Raw genomic sequence first — 14,758 nt, 5'->3', positions numbered from 1 at the left:
TGGGTGAATTTTCTAATGGTAAGAAAACACACTATTTCTGAAGCAAAGAAAAAAAAATAGAAAGCAAAAAAAAAAATGTCTATTTAATGGCCTGTGATAGGGTTCCATTCCTCTGATCTCCTAGCATGTAGCCCATGCGCACGAACGCACACACACACACACACACACACACACACACACACACACACACACACACACACCCCACGTTCTGTGTGAATATTTTTGGTGCACAGCGATGAACTGATGGGCCGTCTGCCCGGTCCTCCGAGGACTTGGCCCACGTAGCTACTTCCCACGTAGCGCACCGGGTTGGACGATTTAGAACTTGTGCTACGGGGCAGCATCTCCAGGTTCCCAATTGTGGCGTCTTGGCTGGGGTCTGGGAACTGGCATTTCTTAACGCGCTTCCCTTGAGGCGGATGCAGGCAGGGCTCACGCCTTGAGGACCACTGACCTGGTGTCTGGAGGGCAAATGGAGGACCCCCACGACCCGGGAGGTGTGTGAGGCCCGGAAACTTCTGATTTAGTGGCTGGAGATGACTTCTTGCAGGGCTCTACCTTTCTGTACTTCGAGACCACCAGGGAAATTGAGGGGCTTTAAGGCGCAGGTAACTAGGTAACTAGGTGCACACTTGCCAAGCCTGAGCCGAAATCGAAATGGAAATATAGAGGGGATATCTGATGAGAGTTTACAGTTTAGATCAAAGCTCGATTTCAGATTTAGAGAAGAAAGGCCGTACTGCCGCGGGTTTCTGCAACCCCCCACACCCCTATAGCCAGTTTTCCCGCAGTCTTCAAGCTGCTGGAAGTTTTTTTTTTTTCCCGACACGACAGGCGGTGCAAGAAGCGGTAGCATTGGTGGCAGGATGCGGGGTCTTGGCATTTCTGGAGCAACACTGCCATCAAGAGGAAATTCTAAGAGAGCCGCAAGCTTTGTGGGTGAACAGGAGTTTGCAGTGCCAGTAGGGATTGTTTTGTGCAACCGGAAATCTCGAAGTCCTGAAAAAAGGACCGGAAGCCAAGCGCAAGATGGTCCCACGGTTGGTAGCTGGGATACTTTGACTGTCCGCAAAGATGGTGATCACGGTGACTCGAAACGCATCAATAAATACATGCTTTAACGACGAGTTCTTTATGATCTATACAATAGCTCGTCGTGGACATTGGGGGATGCTGTGAAAAGAACTCTTTATACTGAAAACTGGTGTTGATGGGGAAAGAAAACAGGTTTCTTCTCTTTCTCTCATACAAACCGAGAGTCGATGAAAAGAAACTTTCTATTATACACATATTTGGGCTAATAAATGAGGAAGGAGAATGTGAATGGAGGCATTCCACTCTTCTGCCCTTTGTGAATCAATGTGTCAGGCACTGCTCATTAGTGACACAAAAAATCCAACAGTTGACACTTTGTGATTAATTACTGAGGCTGGCATCATGGCTTATGAAGTCTCTTGAAAACTGATTGGAGAGTCAAAGCAATGTGATATTTGATGATCTTTAGAATTATTTTTTTGGTGAGAAAATGAAAGAGGTTAGATTTGCTAGAATTCTTCTCTTTCAGAACTAGGTACTGACTTATCCACATGAAATAATACGATGCCTGAAATTTGCTGCAGCGCAATCTGAAGCCCGTGGTGTACAGCTGCAGTGAGATTCACCAGGCATTCATAAGGGTTGGTGGGTCCACAATGTTCTTTTTTTTTTTTTTTTGGTCTCCAGGCTTGTGTGTTTTGAGCTTGCCATAATAAATAGTACAAATAAAATAACTTTTGGATTATATGCTTTTCAAAAACACAGTGCCCTTAATCTGGTGCTGGCTTTAAAAACACTCTCAAAGCCTACTCTAATTGTATCATTTGTATGCACACAGCTTGCATGAAATGTGACTCACAATGATTTTAGGTGTTCTGGTTTCATACAGTTCTGAGTCATGCCACCCTTATTGTGAGTCATTTCCTAAATCCATGACTCCTGTTTACTGTGAAAGGAAATACCAATTTAGTCCATGCTCAGATTTTCTTTTTCCAGTAAAGATAGACTGAAGTTAGAGGGGTGAAGCATTCTAGATGTACTTGCAATTATGTTTGATTCATAGGGTTCTGGTAAACACAGAAATTCTCAATATCCCAGGAACCATTTCATAGTTAATTGTATATGCAGGAAATTCCTTTTTCAACCACGAGTAAAAATGAACCTTCTGTCCTCAATCAGCTATATTTGTTGTTAATGTCGCTTCACTGACTTCCTGCCAAAATAAAAGATCTATTCCTTCCGTTAGCCTTCGAGGTTGATGGCCCTACCTGTACTGTTCACTCCCTTGTACTATTCATTCCGGAGACAGTAGCCAACTCTACAGGTACTTGGTGTTCTAAATATGTTCCACAATTTCATCCATTCAGCTTCACAACAACCCATGAGGTAGCTACTGTTATCCCCATTTTATGGAGGAAGAAACTGAGCCACAGGGAGTTTGAATCAATTGCTCAGATTCACAGTGAGCAAGTGGCAGAACCAGGATTTGAACCCAGGCTAGCTTGCTTCAGAGGCTTTTCTGGGTATTCCAGAAATGACAGAGAATTCTATGTCCCCACATATTTGCCTACACTTTACCCTTGGCCAGAACTGTAGGGTAAACCATACTCCTTTTAAAAAGACATTGCTCAGGGGCCTCCCTGGTGGTGCAGGGTTAAAGTCTCAGTGCTATCAAGCCAGCTACTGTGACATGAGCTAGATCCCCGGCCAGGGAGTTGCCCCACATGGCTCAGCAGATCTCTCCTGTCTCTCTCTCCCGCTGCACCTCTCAGCAGTATGTTTCAGTAGACTTGCCTATTCTCTCCACTCTGTCTCTGGTGGATCCTCTCACTCCCCACGCTGCGCCTCTGGCCTACACCTCAGCTCTTATATACATAAATAAACAAAAATAAATCTTAAAAAAAAAAAAAGACACTGTGGTCAGCATTGTGGACCGGAGTCATGCTCTCAGAAATGGGCTTGTTTATCATTTTTGCCTCCATAAAGTTACATCTGTATTATAGAACATTTCTTTTTTTTTAAGATTTATTATGCATACAGAAGTGGGGTACAGGCCAGAGGTACAGAGATAAGGAAATTCACCAGAGACAGAGTAGGGAGCAGAACAGGCAGATCCACTGAAATATACTGCTGAGGGGAGGCATGGGTGAGATAGGAGAGGACTGCCGCACCATGTGGGTCAGCTCCCTGGCCAGGGATTGAACTCATGCTGCAGTGGCTGTGGACAGCTTCATGGTGCTTTAACCCCTTGCACCACCAGGGAGACCCCCCAGTAAGAACCTTTTAAACATGGTTGATATTCATGGAAACTTAGAGTAGAAAATCTAAGAATAAGCAGAATTAAACTCTGACCACTGAATTGTATTCCATCTGTACAATGAACTGTTAAAACTCACTGAATTGATTTTCCTTTATCTTCATCTTAGGACCAACCTTTAACTGGCTCCAACTGCATTCCTGGAAACTGAAACTGATTGTGTCACATCCCTCATAAAACCCCTGCTGGGAAAGACACACCTTGACTTGGCCCCTAGATGCTTGCCTTCCAGAGGAGGAGGAGTCAGGGGTGATTACAAGGTCACTAAACCGGCTAGGGGAGACCTGCAGGCCAAGCTGGGAATGAAGGTGGAGACAGGAAAAGTTAGCAATCTTTTCAGGAAACCAACTGAACTCCAAAAGTACAAATCCCATCAGGAACAAAGAGAAATTCCTCTTAGGAGCACTGCATAGGAATATAAGGGGGCCGTCCCTGGTGGTGTAACAGGCTAGAGTGCAGCTCTTCAAGCTAGCTGCAGCCACCTCAGTGAGAGTTCAATCCGCTGCCCCGGAGGTGACCCACGTGACGCAGCAGATCTCCCCTGACCCGCCCGCTGCTCCCCTCAGCAGTGCACTTCATCCATCTGCCTGTTCTGCTCCCCACTCTGTCTCTGGTGAATCCTCTCACCACTCCTGCATCTCTGGCCTGTACCCCAGTTCTTTATGCATAAATAAATATTTTTAAAAGGAAATATATTATATATAAGGATACCCCTTGCTCTGGCAAAATGCAGACCTTACCCCAAGACCGCCCGCCTGAATCTATGCAGGGTCTCTTTCTTAATAGCCCTGCCCCTTTGAACAAGCAGCTTCTTGCCCTCTAAGAAAATGTACCTTTTCCTTTAACAACCTGTCCTTTTCATTTACAATTAAGCTTCCTCCTATACTGACTGCCACACAAATTCTTTCCAGTGCAGAAGAAACTTGGGGTCCCTCAGTACCCCTGGGCCCCACTAATAAGACCCCAGTAGTCTTTGAGAACATTCCTGCTTCAGGGTATGACTTTAAAATTTTCTTTTACGGCCCTCCCTGGTGGCGCAGCGGGTTGAAGCACAGCACTGAGAATCTAAAGACGCTTCCGCATGAGTTCAATTCCTGCCTGCTCCAGAGGTGACCACATGGCACAGCAGACCTCTCCTGACCTGCCCGCTGCTCCCCTCAGCAGTGTACTTCGTCCATCTGCCTGTTCTGCTCCCCACTCTGTCTCTGGTGAAGCCTCTCACTGACCTGTATGCACAACTGTATCCCAGTTCTGTATGCACAAATAAATAAATCTTTTTTTAAAAAAATTCTTTTTAAAGATTTCTTTATGCATGCAAGAAATGGGGTACAGGCCAGAGGTTATGGGGAGGGGTGTGGGGGGGGTTGGTGTGAGGATTCACCAGAGACAGAGTGGGGAGCAGGACAGGCAGATTGACTGAAATACACTGCTGAAGGGAGCAGCGGGGAGACAGGAGAGGTCTGTTGTCCCTGGCGGGGGACCCAACTTGTGCTGCAGTGGCTGCGGATTGCTTCCTAGTGCTGAGACGTAACCCCCTGGTCACCGGGGAGGCCCTATATTTTACAAATGATTTTTTGAAAAACTGCAAACAACTTTCCTTGTACTTGCCCCCATGTCACCCACTTCGTCATGCTCTTGTCCACACTGGAGATCAGGAAGCACATGAATTTTTCACTGAAAGTGAAGAAACATCTTGTTTGGCTAGAATTTCTTATGAAAGTGAGCATGCATTTACATTTTTCAAAAATTTTTGTGACTTTTCATTTGCATCTTTCGCCTATGGCCTAGTTGTTCTTATTAATTTATAAAGAAGGTGTCTCTGCGTCCTTCTTGTGTTGCAACTATATCCCCCAGTTTACTCGTCTGAGTCTAGTTTTGGTTCATTTTGTTGTCTAGGTCCTTTCCAACTCTGTCTTGTAGGTCAGATCTTAAACTATGAATCTTGCCGAGTTTTGCCTTAACCTGCACGGTGCCTACCATTCATTCCTTCAGCATCTTCAGTCCTTTGGAGACATTCTGGATTTCCAGTGTTAAATTTTGAACAATGTCATCCTTTGAGCTCCGGCTATTTGACATGTTTTCCATTAGTGTTGCTTTACGTGTTCCTTGCCTTTAAACTTCCAAGAACCCAACTACTACAACTATAAACAGTTATTAGTACTGCAGGTTTGTTAAAAAGGATTCGTGAGAATCCACACAGTTCCAAAGCCGATGGCTCAGCGTAGCCGGGAAGGCCGAGGGCCGCCGGCGAATCCCCTGTGTTCACTTGCTGGGTTCCCAGTCCTTTCCCCATCACTTCCTCTGAATGCTGGTTGCCTTTGATTCAGTACATACTGAGCCAGGCACTGGGAGAAGCACTTTAATCACATCAAGTTACTGATTATAAACAATTCTGTGAGAATAGTACCATCAAGTTTTACAGATGAAACCAAACCTTAGAGAAATAACTTCATCAAGGGTAAGCGTTCATTTAAAGGAGTCTTCAATATTTATTAAATCGCAGCATAGGCCATGCCAGTAAGAGTCCAACGGAATCCAAAGCGGCTTGAGCTTTAAACTGTTACAACCAAGTTGGATTACGTCCCTCCTCCGCTCCAAATCTCCAGGTAAGTCACCCCTCACTCAGAATAAAAGCCCGAGTGCTCACTGTGGCCCTTGAAGCCCCCCAAGATCCAGCCTGACTCACCTCATCTCCTACCACATACTGGTCCAGCCCCACTGGCCTCTCCAACCATCCTTACAGCACACTCCAGGCTCAGTGCCTTTGTACTACCTTTCTCCATGCCTAGAACGTTCTTCTTCCCCACATACAATGGCTTGCTCTCTCTTCATTTGGGTGTTTAAATTTCATCCTGTCAAGAATGTCTTCTCTGATCATGGCATAGAAAAGACTCCAATCCCTCTAACCCTCCCCAATCTGGCAATTCATCTCCTAGCCATGCTCTATTTTTCTCCACAACACTTAGTTGACGTGTTACTTATTTTTGTCTATTAACCACCTGCTTTCACTAGAATGCAAGCCCCGTGAGGACAGGGGCATAAGTCACAGCTGTATCCCCAGTGCCTAGGGAGAGTTCCTGCACCTGAATAATGTCTGCTGAATGCATGAGTGTGTAAAACACTTGTTTCACCTATGACACGGTACAGTCAATAAATGGTTGTTGAATGAATGACTAAATCAATGCATGAGTGAATGAATGGGTAAGTTCTGAACTGCCCTCTGTCCTGTCGGGGCCTGCAGATGTGGGAGCCAGCAATCAGCACGAGCACAGGGAATTTATTTACAAACACAAGGCTGGCTGCAGGAGGCAGGTGGGAAGGTTCCTACTTCTGTTCCCTCCTCCAGACGATGACCATGCCACTGGCGTCACTGGAGGCCAGCAGGCTCTCGTCACAGTTGAAGCTGACATCCAGCACGGGGGCACTGTGGCCCTGCAGCTTGTTGACGGCGGCCTTGGCTGCCCGTTCCACGTCAAAAAAGTGCACACACATATCCTCACTGCCTGTCACTGAAAGATGAGAGGCCATTGGGAGGTGCTGCAGGAAGCAGTGGGTGCCCTGGGGGTGAACCCTCTGAGATGGCTGAGGCCCTGAGGGGCCTATGACGAAGGTGGGGCTGGGAGGTCAATTAGCTGTTCACATCCTGTGTCCAGAGTGTCAGGTCTCTGAGCTCTTTGGGACAGGGTCTGTGTCTCACACTGGGAATGTTCTGGGCTGCTTGGAGGGCGGGGGCCTGTAGTCAAAGCGTGAACTCTCTGGCGTAAGTTTTTCAGAGCTGGAAAGTTCTGGAGGCCCAGCAAGTCAGGGCACCAAGGTGTGTGAGCCAGACCAGCACCAGCCCCAGCCTCTGCCTCTCCCAAGCTGCCCGGACCCCCATCCTCTGGGACTCACCCACACAGGCCCCCTGGCGGAAGGACATGAGGGGGCAGAAGATGCTGCGCACAGGGTGAGCACTCTGCTCAATGGGGAAGCTCCTCTTCAGCTGCAGGGTCCCCTCGTTGTCCACCACCCTGTGGGGAGGATGAAAGGTGGTGGGGGCACAGGCTCCACCCCCAAGGGGGATGAACAGGGGCCAATCTGAGTGACCACCCTGGACTTGGGTTTTGCTCAAAGTCCATGAAAAACCCTTCTGAGCTGGCTGCATAGACCTGTAAAGCGTGGGCAGGCTGGTGGGCAAGTCAGTGACGGTCGGACACTTGACAGAGACTGGCACCTCTGCAGGCTCGTTCGCTAGCTCTGCTTGCTGAGGGGCTCTCAGAGGTCCTGGTGGTGAGATGGGCACAGATAGGACAAAGCTGACCAGCGATGACAGCCTTGTGCTGTGCCTTTCAGGATGACCCAGAGCTACAGCAGGTGCCCAGGGCCATCTGCACAGGTAACTTCTGGTGAGCAAAGTGAGATGTGGGGAAGGATGTAGGAGTTCACTGCTGTGAAACCCATGAGCCTCAAAAACGTGTGTGAATAGGCCCTCCCTGGTGGCGCAACGGCTGAAGTGCAGCACTATGAAGCTGGCTACAGCTGCTTCAGTGCAGGTTCGATCCCCACCAGGGAGGTGACCCACATGGCACAGCAGATGTGGGTCTTGCCTGCTGCTCCCCTCTGCAGTGTGCTTTCTCAATCTGCCTGTTCTGCTCCCACTCTGTCTTTGGTGAAATCCCTCACCTCACCCCTGCACCTCTGGTCTACACCCCAGTTCTGTATGCATAAATAAATAAATCTTAAACAAAATGTGTGTGAATGCCTAGGTCTATAGGAGAAACAACGAAATATGAAGCTTTAACATGCTTTCCTGGGGCGAGGGGTGGCAGAAGGAAGGGGGAGAGAGGCAAAAATTTAGGAGTACACTGAAATTAAAAATTCTAAGTGTGTGTATATAATTTCTTCTAAGGAGGATGAAAAGATATTTTATGGGGAAGGGCTTTTGTGTGTGTATAATTTCTCCTAAGGAGGATGAAAAGATAAAAATCCTATGGGGAAGGGCTTTTTGGGCCTGGTTGGCTTCATGGGGGCTTTCCCAAACACCAATGCCTAGTGTCACCCAGAGCCACGGAGTGGGACCGGCCATGATTTTTTGAAGCTCATCTAGTCATTTCAGTGTGTGGCATGGCTGAGAACGGCATTTGGGCAACAGGACACATACAAGATGGAAGATTAAACTCTTCCCCTCAAGAAAATAAAAAAGTAAGGATAAGTAGACTAGAAAATCAGCCACTGCTCTAAGGAGATCCTAGTTTATTTTATGCCTCAGTTTGCTCATCTGTAAGATGGACATGCACACAGCACCTGCCTCACAGGGTTGTGAAAATTAAATGAGGCCATATGCATAAGCTGCTTTGAACAGGGTCTGGCCCCAGTAACGGCTCCAGCAGCAGCTCCGCTATTACTGCTATGGCTACCAGCAATCTCTTCTTGCTACTTAGTGATGCTGTTTTTATTATGGTTAAGAGACTGGACTGCTACCCTCAGTGAAATGAACCTGATGGAAGAAACAGGCTCTAGGGCCTTCTATCTCCAGGTGGGTCCGGCCGAGAAGACCCACCTGTAGAGCAGCAGCTTGTTGAGACAAGCGTTGATGAGCAGCGAGGGGTCCCGGGCCTCGCGGCTGACCCAGGAGCGGGCGGAGATACTGGTCACAGGGCTCCCCTCATGCACCACCAGACGCTTGGCTTTGGTCAGCTTCCCTGGGGGAATAGAGGAGGGGAGGGAAGGGCAGGGTGGTGCATCGGGAAGAAGCATCCAGGTGCAGGCCTGGGCCCACTTACCTGTGGCCATGTCAAAGAGGAAGGAGAAAACACTGCCGCGGTCATCGCCTGCCCAGAGCAGTCGGCCAGGGGCGTCAAAGGACAGCGCCAGGACCCGGCCTGTCAGCTTGCTGGAACCACCCTTCACCTTCTTGCCCGTGGAGATGTTTACGACGTGCACGTTGTGCTTGGCATTTCCCACCTGCGGGTGAGACCCACACACCATCACCCTGCCCCCAGCCTTTGAGTCTGACCACAGTGGGGCTGCAGTTGATGGGGCTATCTGGTTTCTGCTAGGGCTGTGGCGGGCAGACTAAGTGACCTCAGCCTGTAAACCTGCCAAGCTGGCCCCTTCTGCAATCTGGTCCGAACAGCCAGGACTAAAGTGCTCCCAGACCCATAGTGCTGCCCTTCGGTCAGCGCCTCCTGTGGTCGGCAAACCATAGGACCGGCCCAGACCACGCCAACAGCCTGTCTACTCCCTGGCTCGTCCTTTCTGGAGCCTTGATTACTGGGCTGTCGCTGGGGCAAGTGAAAGGAGACCTGGCTATGAGCTCACGCTCGCCGGTACCCCTCTACTCCCTGCTCGGGGCAGGGCCAGGCCGCTCATTTTTCCTCTCTCTGCCCCGATTCCTGCCCTGGGGTGAGATCATGGTGGGGCTGCCAGAAACAAGGCTAGGTTTCTGTTCTGCACTTCTGCTCCCTGGCCAGTGGCCCCTGTGGTCAGAAATGGCAGCACTGCCACTGATCTGATCTGACCCAAGGGGTACCAGACCCATAATGTTGTCCCAGCCTTACCTCCCTAGAGATCACCTCAGCAAGACCATCCCAGACCAATAATGTGACCCTCCACTGACCCACTCCCCGGAGCCTGACCCCAGGAGGGCTGTGGTGGTGAGCTAGAGCAACCCCCTTATACTGATTCCCTGCACACACAGCCCTCCTGGCCCGGCATCCCTGCCCTCAGCAAGCAGATGCCCTGGAGCCTGACCACAGTGAGGTTGTTGTTGACTGGCTGGAAGGTGCAGCAGAGCAGCTCGGCGCCATCGGGGTCAGGGATCTCCCGGATGCAGCGGCCGTCCTCAGAGGCCCAGATGCGCATGGTAGCATCCAGGGAGGTGGACACAAGGATGTCATTGGAGAGGGACCAGGCGAAGTCAGAGACACCACGGGTGTGTCCCCGCAGCACGCGCAGCACGGTGGGTGGGGCGGGCACCAGCTGGCACAGGGAGATGCTGCCATCCAGTGAACAACAGGCCAGGCGGTGCCGGTCATCATTGGCGAAGCGCACCCTCGGGACTGCAATGCCAAGGAGCCAGTGTTTGCTCACCCAGAGCTTTCGCTTATAAAGGGTTGACACGTGGGCCAGGCTTAGGATCCCCCTGCACCGGCACAGTGGCCTCAGCACGGGGCTGAGAGGAAGCAGAACCCCAAGAGGCCCTTTTCAAAAGCTCCCTAAATCGAGCAGGACTGCAAGATTTCTGCAATATGAAAAGTTTCCTCCATCCCAGAGAGCACTTTCTATTACTAAGAAATTGGCAGTTTGCAAAGCCCACGCTACCCTTGGCATGGGGTAGAGTGAGCAAAAGCTTTGACTCTTCTGAGGGACTCACAGCCCCAGTGCTCTGCAGAGAGCTCTTTGAGGTCTCTGAGCCCCTTATGGCTTATCCCTGGGATTGTGAGACCACTTTGCAGAGGGCTTTTCAGCTTATGAAAAGTCTTATGGACAGCATTCGCCCTCTGGAGGTGGGCTAGAGGCTGTACTTTCCAGAAGAGAATGCACTGGGTGCTTTCACCACTTGGGTAAATGTGTCATGATGGGACCCGCTACCCATTGGCTCACCTGCCTCATCCACGTGCTGGTCAAAAACATGGTACATGCCCGCAAAGGCATAGTTCTCGCTCAGTGACGTGTCCCCAGCCATGGCCCGACTTGCTTCTGCCACTGAGGTGGGCACCACGCTGCCGGGAGGCCTGAGCCCCAATAAGAGCAGAGGGTGACAGGAGGTAGGTGCTAGCTTTCAGCCCACGATCACCCCAGGGCCCTCTCCTCCACACAAAGCCCTGCCCTCAGTTGCCCTGGTGCATACCTGTCTTCATAGACAGCGCGGTTCATCTGTGCCTGCAGCTGGTAGGAGCCTCGGCTGACAGATCGGCGGTGCCCACGGGCCCCCAGAGCCCGAGGATCATCCTCAAAGTCCTGTAAAGAGAAAGAGTCAGGATGGCGGCATCTTGAAGAGAATGCTTAAGAATCTATGAGGGAAAATATCACATCACCCATTATTTTTTTTTTAAAGATTTATTTATTTATTTGTACAGAACTGGGGTACAGGCCAGAGCTGCGGAGGGTGAGAGGATTCACCAGAGACAGAGTGGGGAGCAGAACAGGCAGATCAACTAAGTACACTGCTGAGGGGAGCAGCGGGCGGGCCAGGAGAGGTCTGCCACGCCATGTGGTCACCTCCGGGGCAGGCGGGATTTGAACTCATGCGGAAGTGGCTTTAGCTTCTCAGTGCTGTGCTTTAACCCGCTGCGCCACCAGGGAGGGCCACCCATTATTTTTTTACTTTAAAAAAGTTTTTATTTGCAAAGAATTTCAAACTTAATAAAAGTTGCAAAAATAAAGATTGTGGAGGGGACACCCTTATCCCCTTTTATCCAGATGTTCCTGCTTTAACATTTTAAATCATTTGCCCTGTGACAGCTCCTTGTGTTTGCATACTTGTTTTTTTTTTAAACTATTTGAGTGTAATTTACACGTATCATACCCTTTCCTGTAAATACTTAAGTATATACAATACAGTTGATCCTGGAACAATGTAGGGGTCAAGCTCGCTGGACTCCATCCCCCAGCATATAATCAAAAATTCATAAATAATTTTTGATTCCCCCAAAACTTTACTAAAAGCCTGCTGTTGACTGGAAGCCTTACCAGTAACATAAATAGCTGATTAACAACAAAAAGAATCTGTGATCAGGAGCCTTCAGGGAACCTTGCCCCTTCTCACCCTAGATACCCTACTGTCTGCACTAGTTTTCCTGCTCGTGCCCTGGCCTCACAGAGTAAGATATTCAATAAAGGTTGTGTTAACAACCTTTGGAGTCCCCAAAGGCCACTCCACTGAGTCACTTGTTTCATGCAAGTGTAAACTCACGTCACCTCCTTGAAGAGGTCTGATCATCCCCATGAAAAATAGCTTCTCAGTCCTCCACACCAATCTCCCAAGTCTTTACTTTCCATCTTAGCACTCTTCCGGATAAGCCAAAAATTGACTCATCTGGTCTACTGGCTTACAGGTTTATTGGCTTACTTGTCTTGTTTATTGCCTGTTTACCAACCAGTTTACCTGGTTTATTGACCTCTCGCAGAATTACGCCTGCTGTTCATCCTAAGAGACTAGAACTGTGCCTTGCTAGTAATAGGTACTTAACAAGTCTGCTGAGTGACTGGCTGTATGGAGGCCAGTGGCAAGTGCCGTGTGAGGAGGAGCTCACCTCCATGCGGTCAAGGGTAGTGCGGCTGCTGCGGATGATGCTGTTGCTGTAGGCACGGGCACTGCCTGGTTCGGAGAGGGGGCCGTAGCGCTGGCCCAACAGCTGCCCCCGCAGCCTCAGGTACTGCCGACGCAGCGCTGGGGGGTGCCCAGCCTTGGCATTCTCCCGCAGCAGCTGGCTGCGCCGTCGGATATACTGCGTCCGAAACTGTGGAAACGTTGGTGTGCGGTACGCGTTGTACCTATGTAGGAGGTAGGGTGGGCAGCAGGCACAGGATGGAGGGAATCAATCAGCTCAGGTAATAGGGAAAGGAATGAGATGCTGAGATGCGTGACAGTGAATGGAGTCAGAATGACAGGTTGTGGTAATATGGGTCCCATATTATGCTGTGATGGGGGTGAGTCTACAGTAATAAAGGGCATGGCATCCCATTGTCAGTGGGATGACAATGAAGGCAGTGTACAGCTTCGCTGGAATTGGTATGGGGTGACTGAGTCAGCGTGGGGGGTCAGTCTGCCACAGTGACAGGGATTAATGTGGGGTGGTTATTTGGGATTATGTTGGTGAAGTGATAGGTGACAATCATAAAGAATAGGATGTCACCAGCCCTAACTCCCTGCTCCCCCTCCCAAAGGCTCTTCGTGCATATCCTTTTTCTGAGTGCATTTTCCCAGCATGCGCTTTACGACCTCTCAGGCTAGCCCCTCGGGCTACCCCACCTCATTGCAGGCCAGCCAGCCCCACATCCTACTACTGCGCATGCTCACCTCCGGCATGCCCACGCAGCCGCAAAGACAAGTTCTTTACCCAGTCTCACTTGTCGACACTGCGCATGCACCACAGTAACTTCCGCTTTCAAAGACTACAACCCCACGCCTCACCTAGCGTCCACTGCTAAGACCTGCTGCCACACCGCGGCCATTCCCCGGCCTCCTCTTCCTGCGTGTCCGCCCGCGGGAGCCTGCAGGACAAGGGCCTGGAATGTCAGCGTCGTGAGCGAAGGGCTCTAGTTCCGCCCCTTCCGCCAGGCGATTGTTGCCATAGACGCCAAGCCCCTCCACGCTGGATATCGCAGAATACCACCCGGCTGTCAGCATGGATCTCACCCCAGCCCTGCCCTTTCCGGGCAGCGCCCGGATAACAAGGCAGCGATTCAGGCCTGACCCCGCCCACCCCTGGTCGCCATAGCAACGTCCCTCCCCCCGCCTCGAAATCCCTGGCATTCCTCACCCATGTTGCCCCCCCGCCCCCCGCCTTCCCTTCTCGAGTCCAAGAGCACGGTCCGGAATCAGGGACCACCTCCGGGGCTGCCTCCGGCTCTTGAGGCCCCCCGGGGCGTCCCTGAAACCAGTGTCGCTCTTTCCTCCTTTCTTCTCCCTCTCTCAGGTTCCAGGCAAGATGGCCGCCTACTGCCAATAGTTGTCGAGCGTAGAGCGAATCGATGGGAATCCAACCCAGGGCGTGGGAGTCACGCAGGCGCACTAAAGGACAGTAGCTTCCCGCACAAATACTAATGCCCCGCCCTTAAATTCTATCCACGTCCCAGTCCCTGATGGCACTCTGAGTATACAATAACGTTCAAGGGCCACAGGGACAGGGCGAGTATGTCGATCTCTCACTAGAAATCTGAAATACTTTTAAAAATAGAAAAGAAAAATCACTTCATTTTAAAGAATGATATAAATGGCTTTTCTTTAGCGGCATGGTTTTGGCCAAACAAGATTTTGAAGTGCAGAAAAAATAATCACAAATGTAGAGGTCCCCTAGAAAGTCTTTCAGTTTTTAGTGATTGATGGGCCTCTAGACGCTCTCTGGGATAACAGTCCATTATGTGTGGCTGGGCAGGTGGTTGGGCATAGATACTCCCAGGAAGCTTGTGGGTGAATCTCTACAGGCAAAAGACATTAGGCAAAACAAGCTTTTGGGTTTGGATTCCAGTCTTTATTTCAACTCTGACAAGAAACACTATCTCTTAGTATTCATTTTAACATGATCAGAATAAACAATTTACAAAGTTGAAACACAAGGCCTAGTAACTTCCCATTACATCTTAACATCAACTGACCATTCTCAAAACCATTTCCACACTCTTTCTATAATAAACAGTGCTATCAACTCTATGGCCTGAGTTCGACCCCCAGCCAGGAAGCTAACCCACATATGACCCAGC

At 49.9% G+C, this 14,758-nt stretch overlaps 1 protein-coding gene across 3 annotated transcripts; it reads right to left on the bottom strand.

Moving 5' to 3' along the window:
- Positions 1 to 5,703: 5,703 nt before the first annotated feature.
- On the bottom strand, positions 5,704 to 13,999 carry WDR13 (WD repeat domain 13). Of its 3 annotated transcripts, none has more exons than XM_012730350.1 (10): positions 13,819 to 13,987; positions 13,470 to 13,549; positions 12,589 to 12,829; positions 11,184 to 11,293; positions 10,937 to 11,067; positions 10,085 to 10,392; positions 9,115 to 9,295; positions 8,892 to 9,033; positions 7,244 to 7,362; positions 5,704 to 6,861 (listed from the first exon to the last, which is right to left on the bottom strand). In XM_012730350.1, the coding sequence occupies exons 2-10, from the start codon at positions 13,508 to 13,510 to the stop codon at positions 6,677 to 6,679; spliced, it is 1,458 nt and encodes a 485-aa protein (XP_012585804.1). In that variant the 5' UTR covers positions 13,511 to 13,549; positions 13,819 to 13,987; the 3' UTR covers positions 5,704 to 6,676. The 3 variants fall into 3 exon arrangements, with proteins under 3 accessions (XP_012585804.1, XP_012585805.1, XP_004690061.1); XM_012730351.1 differs by having other exon boundaries at positions 13,848 to 13,987; XM_004690004.2 differs by having other exon boundaries at positions 6,610 to 6,861; positions 13,470 to 13,999.
- Positions 14,000 to 14,758: the final 759 nt, after the last annotated feature.

The sequence above is a fragment of the Condylura cristata genome, unplaced genomic scaffold (assembly GCF_000260355.1).
Source record: "Condylura cristata isolate star-nosed mole 26May11 unplaced genomic scaffold, ConCri1.0 scaffold00027, whole genome shotgun sequence".
Classification (NCBI taxonomy): Eukaryota; Metazoa; Chordata; class Mammalia; order Eulipotyphla; family Talpidae; genus Condylura; species Condylura cristata.
This window is presented reverse-complemented; position numbering and strand designations above follow the sequence as displayed.

Coding starts and splice junctions, on each gene's coding strand:
- WDR13 (XM_004690004.2), bottom strand. CDS start 13,510: ATGGCCGCGGTGTGGCAGCAGGTCTTAGCAGTGGACGCTAG. Junction 11,068..11,183: donor CGCGCTGTCTATGAAGACAG/GTATGCACCAGG, acceptor ATTGGGGCTCAG/GCCTCCCGGCAGCGTGGTGC. Junction 10,393..10,936: donor CCAGCACGTGGATGAGGCAG/GTGAGCCAATGG, acceptor TTGGCATTGCAG/TCCCGAGGGTGCGCTTCGCC.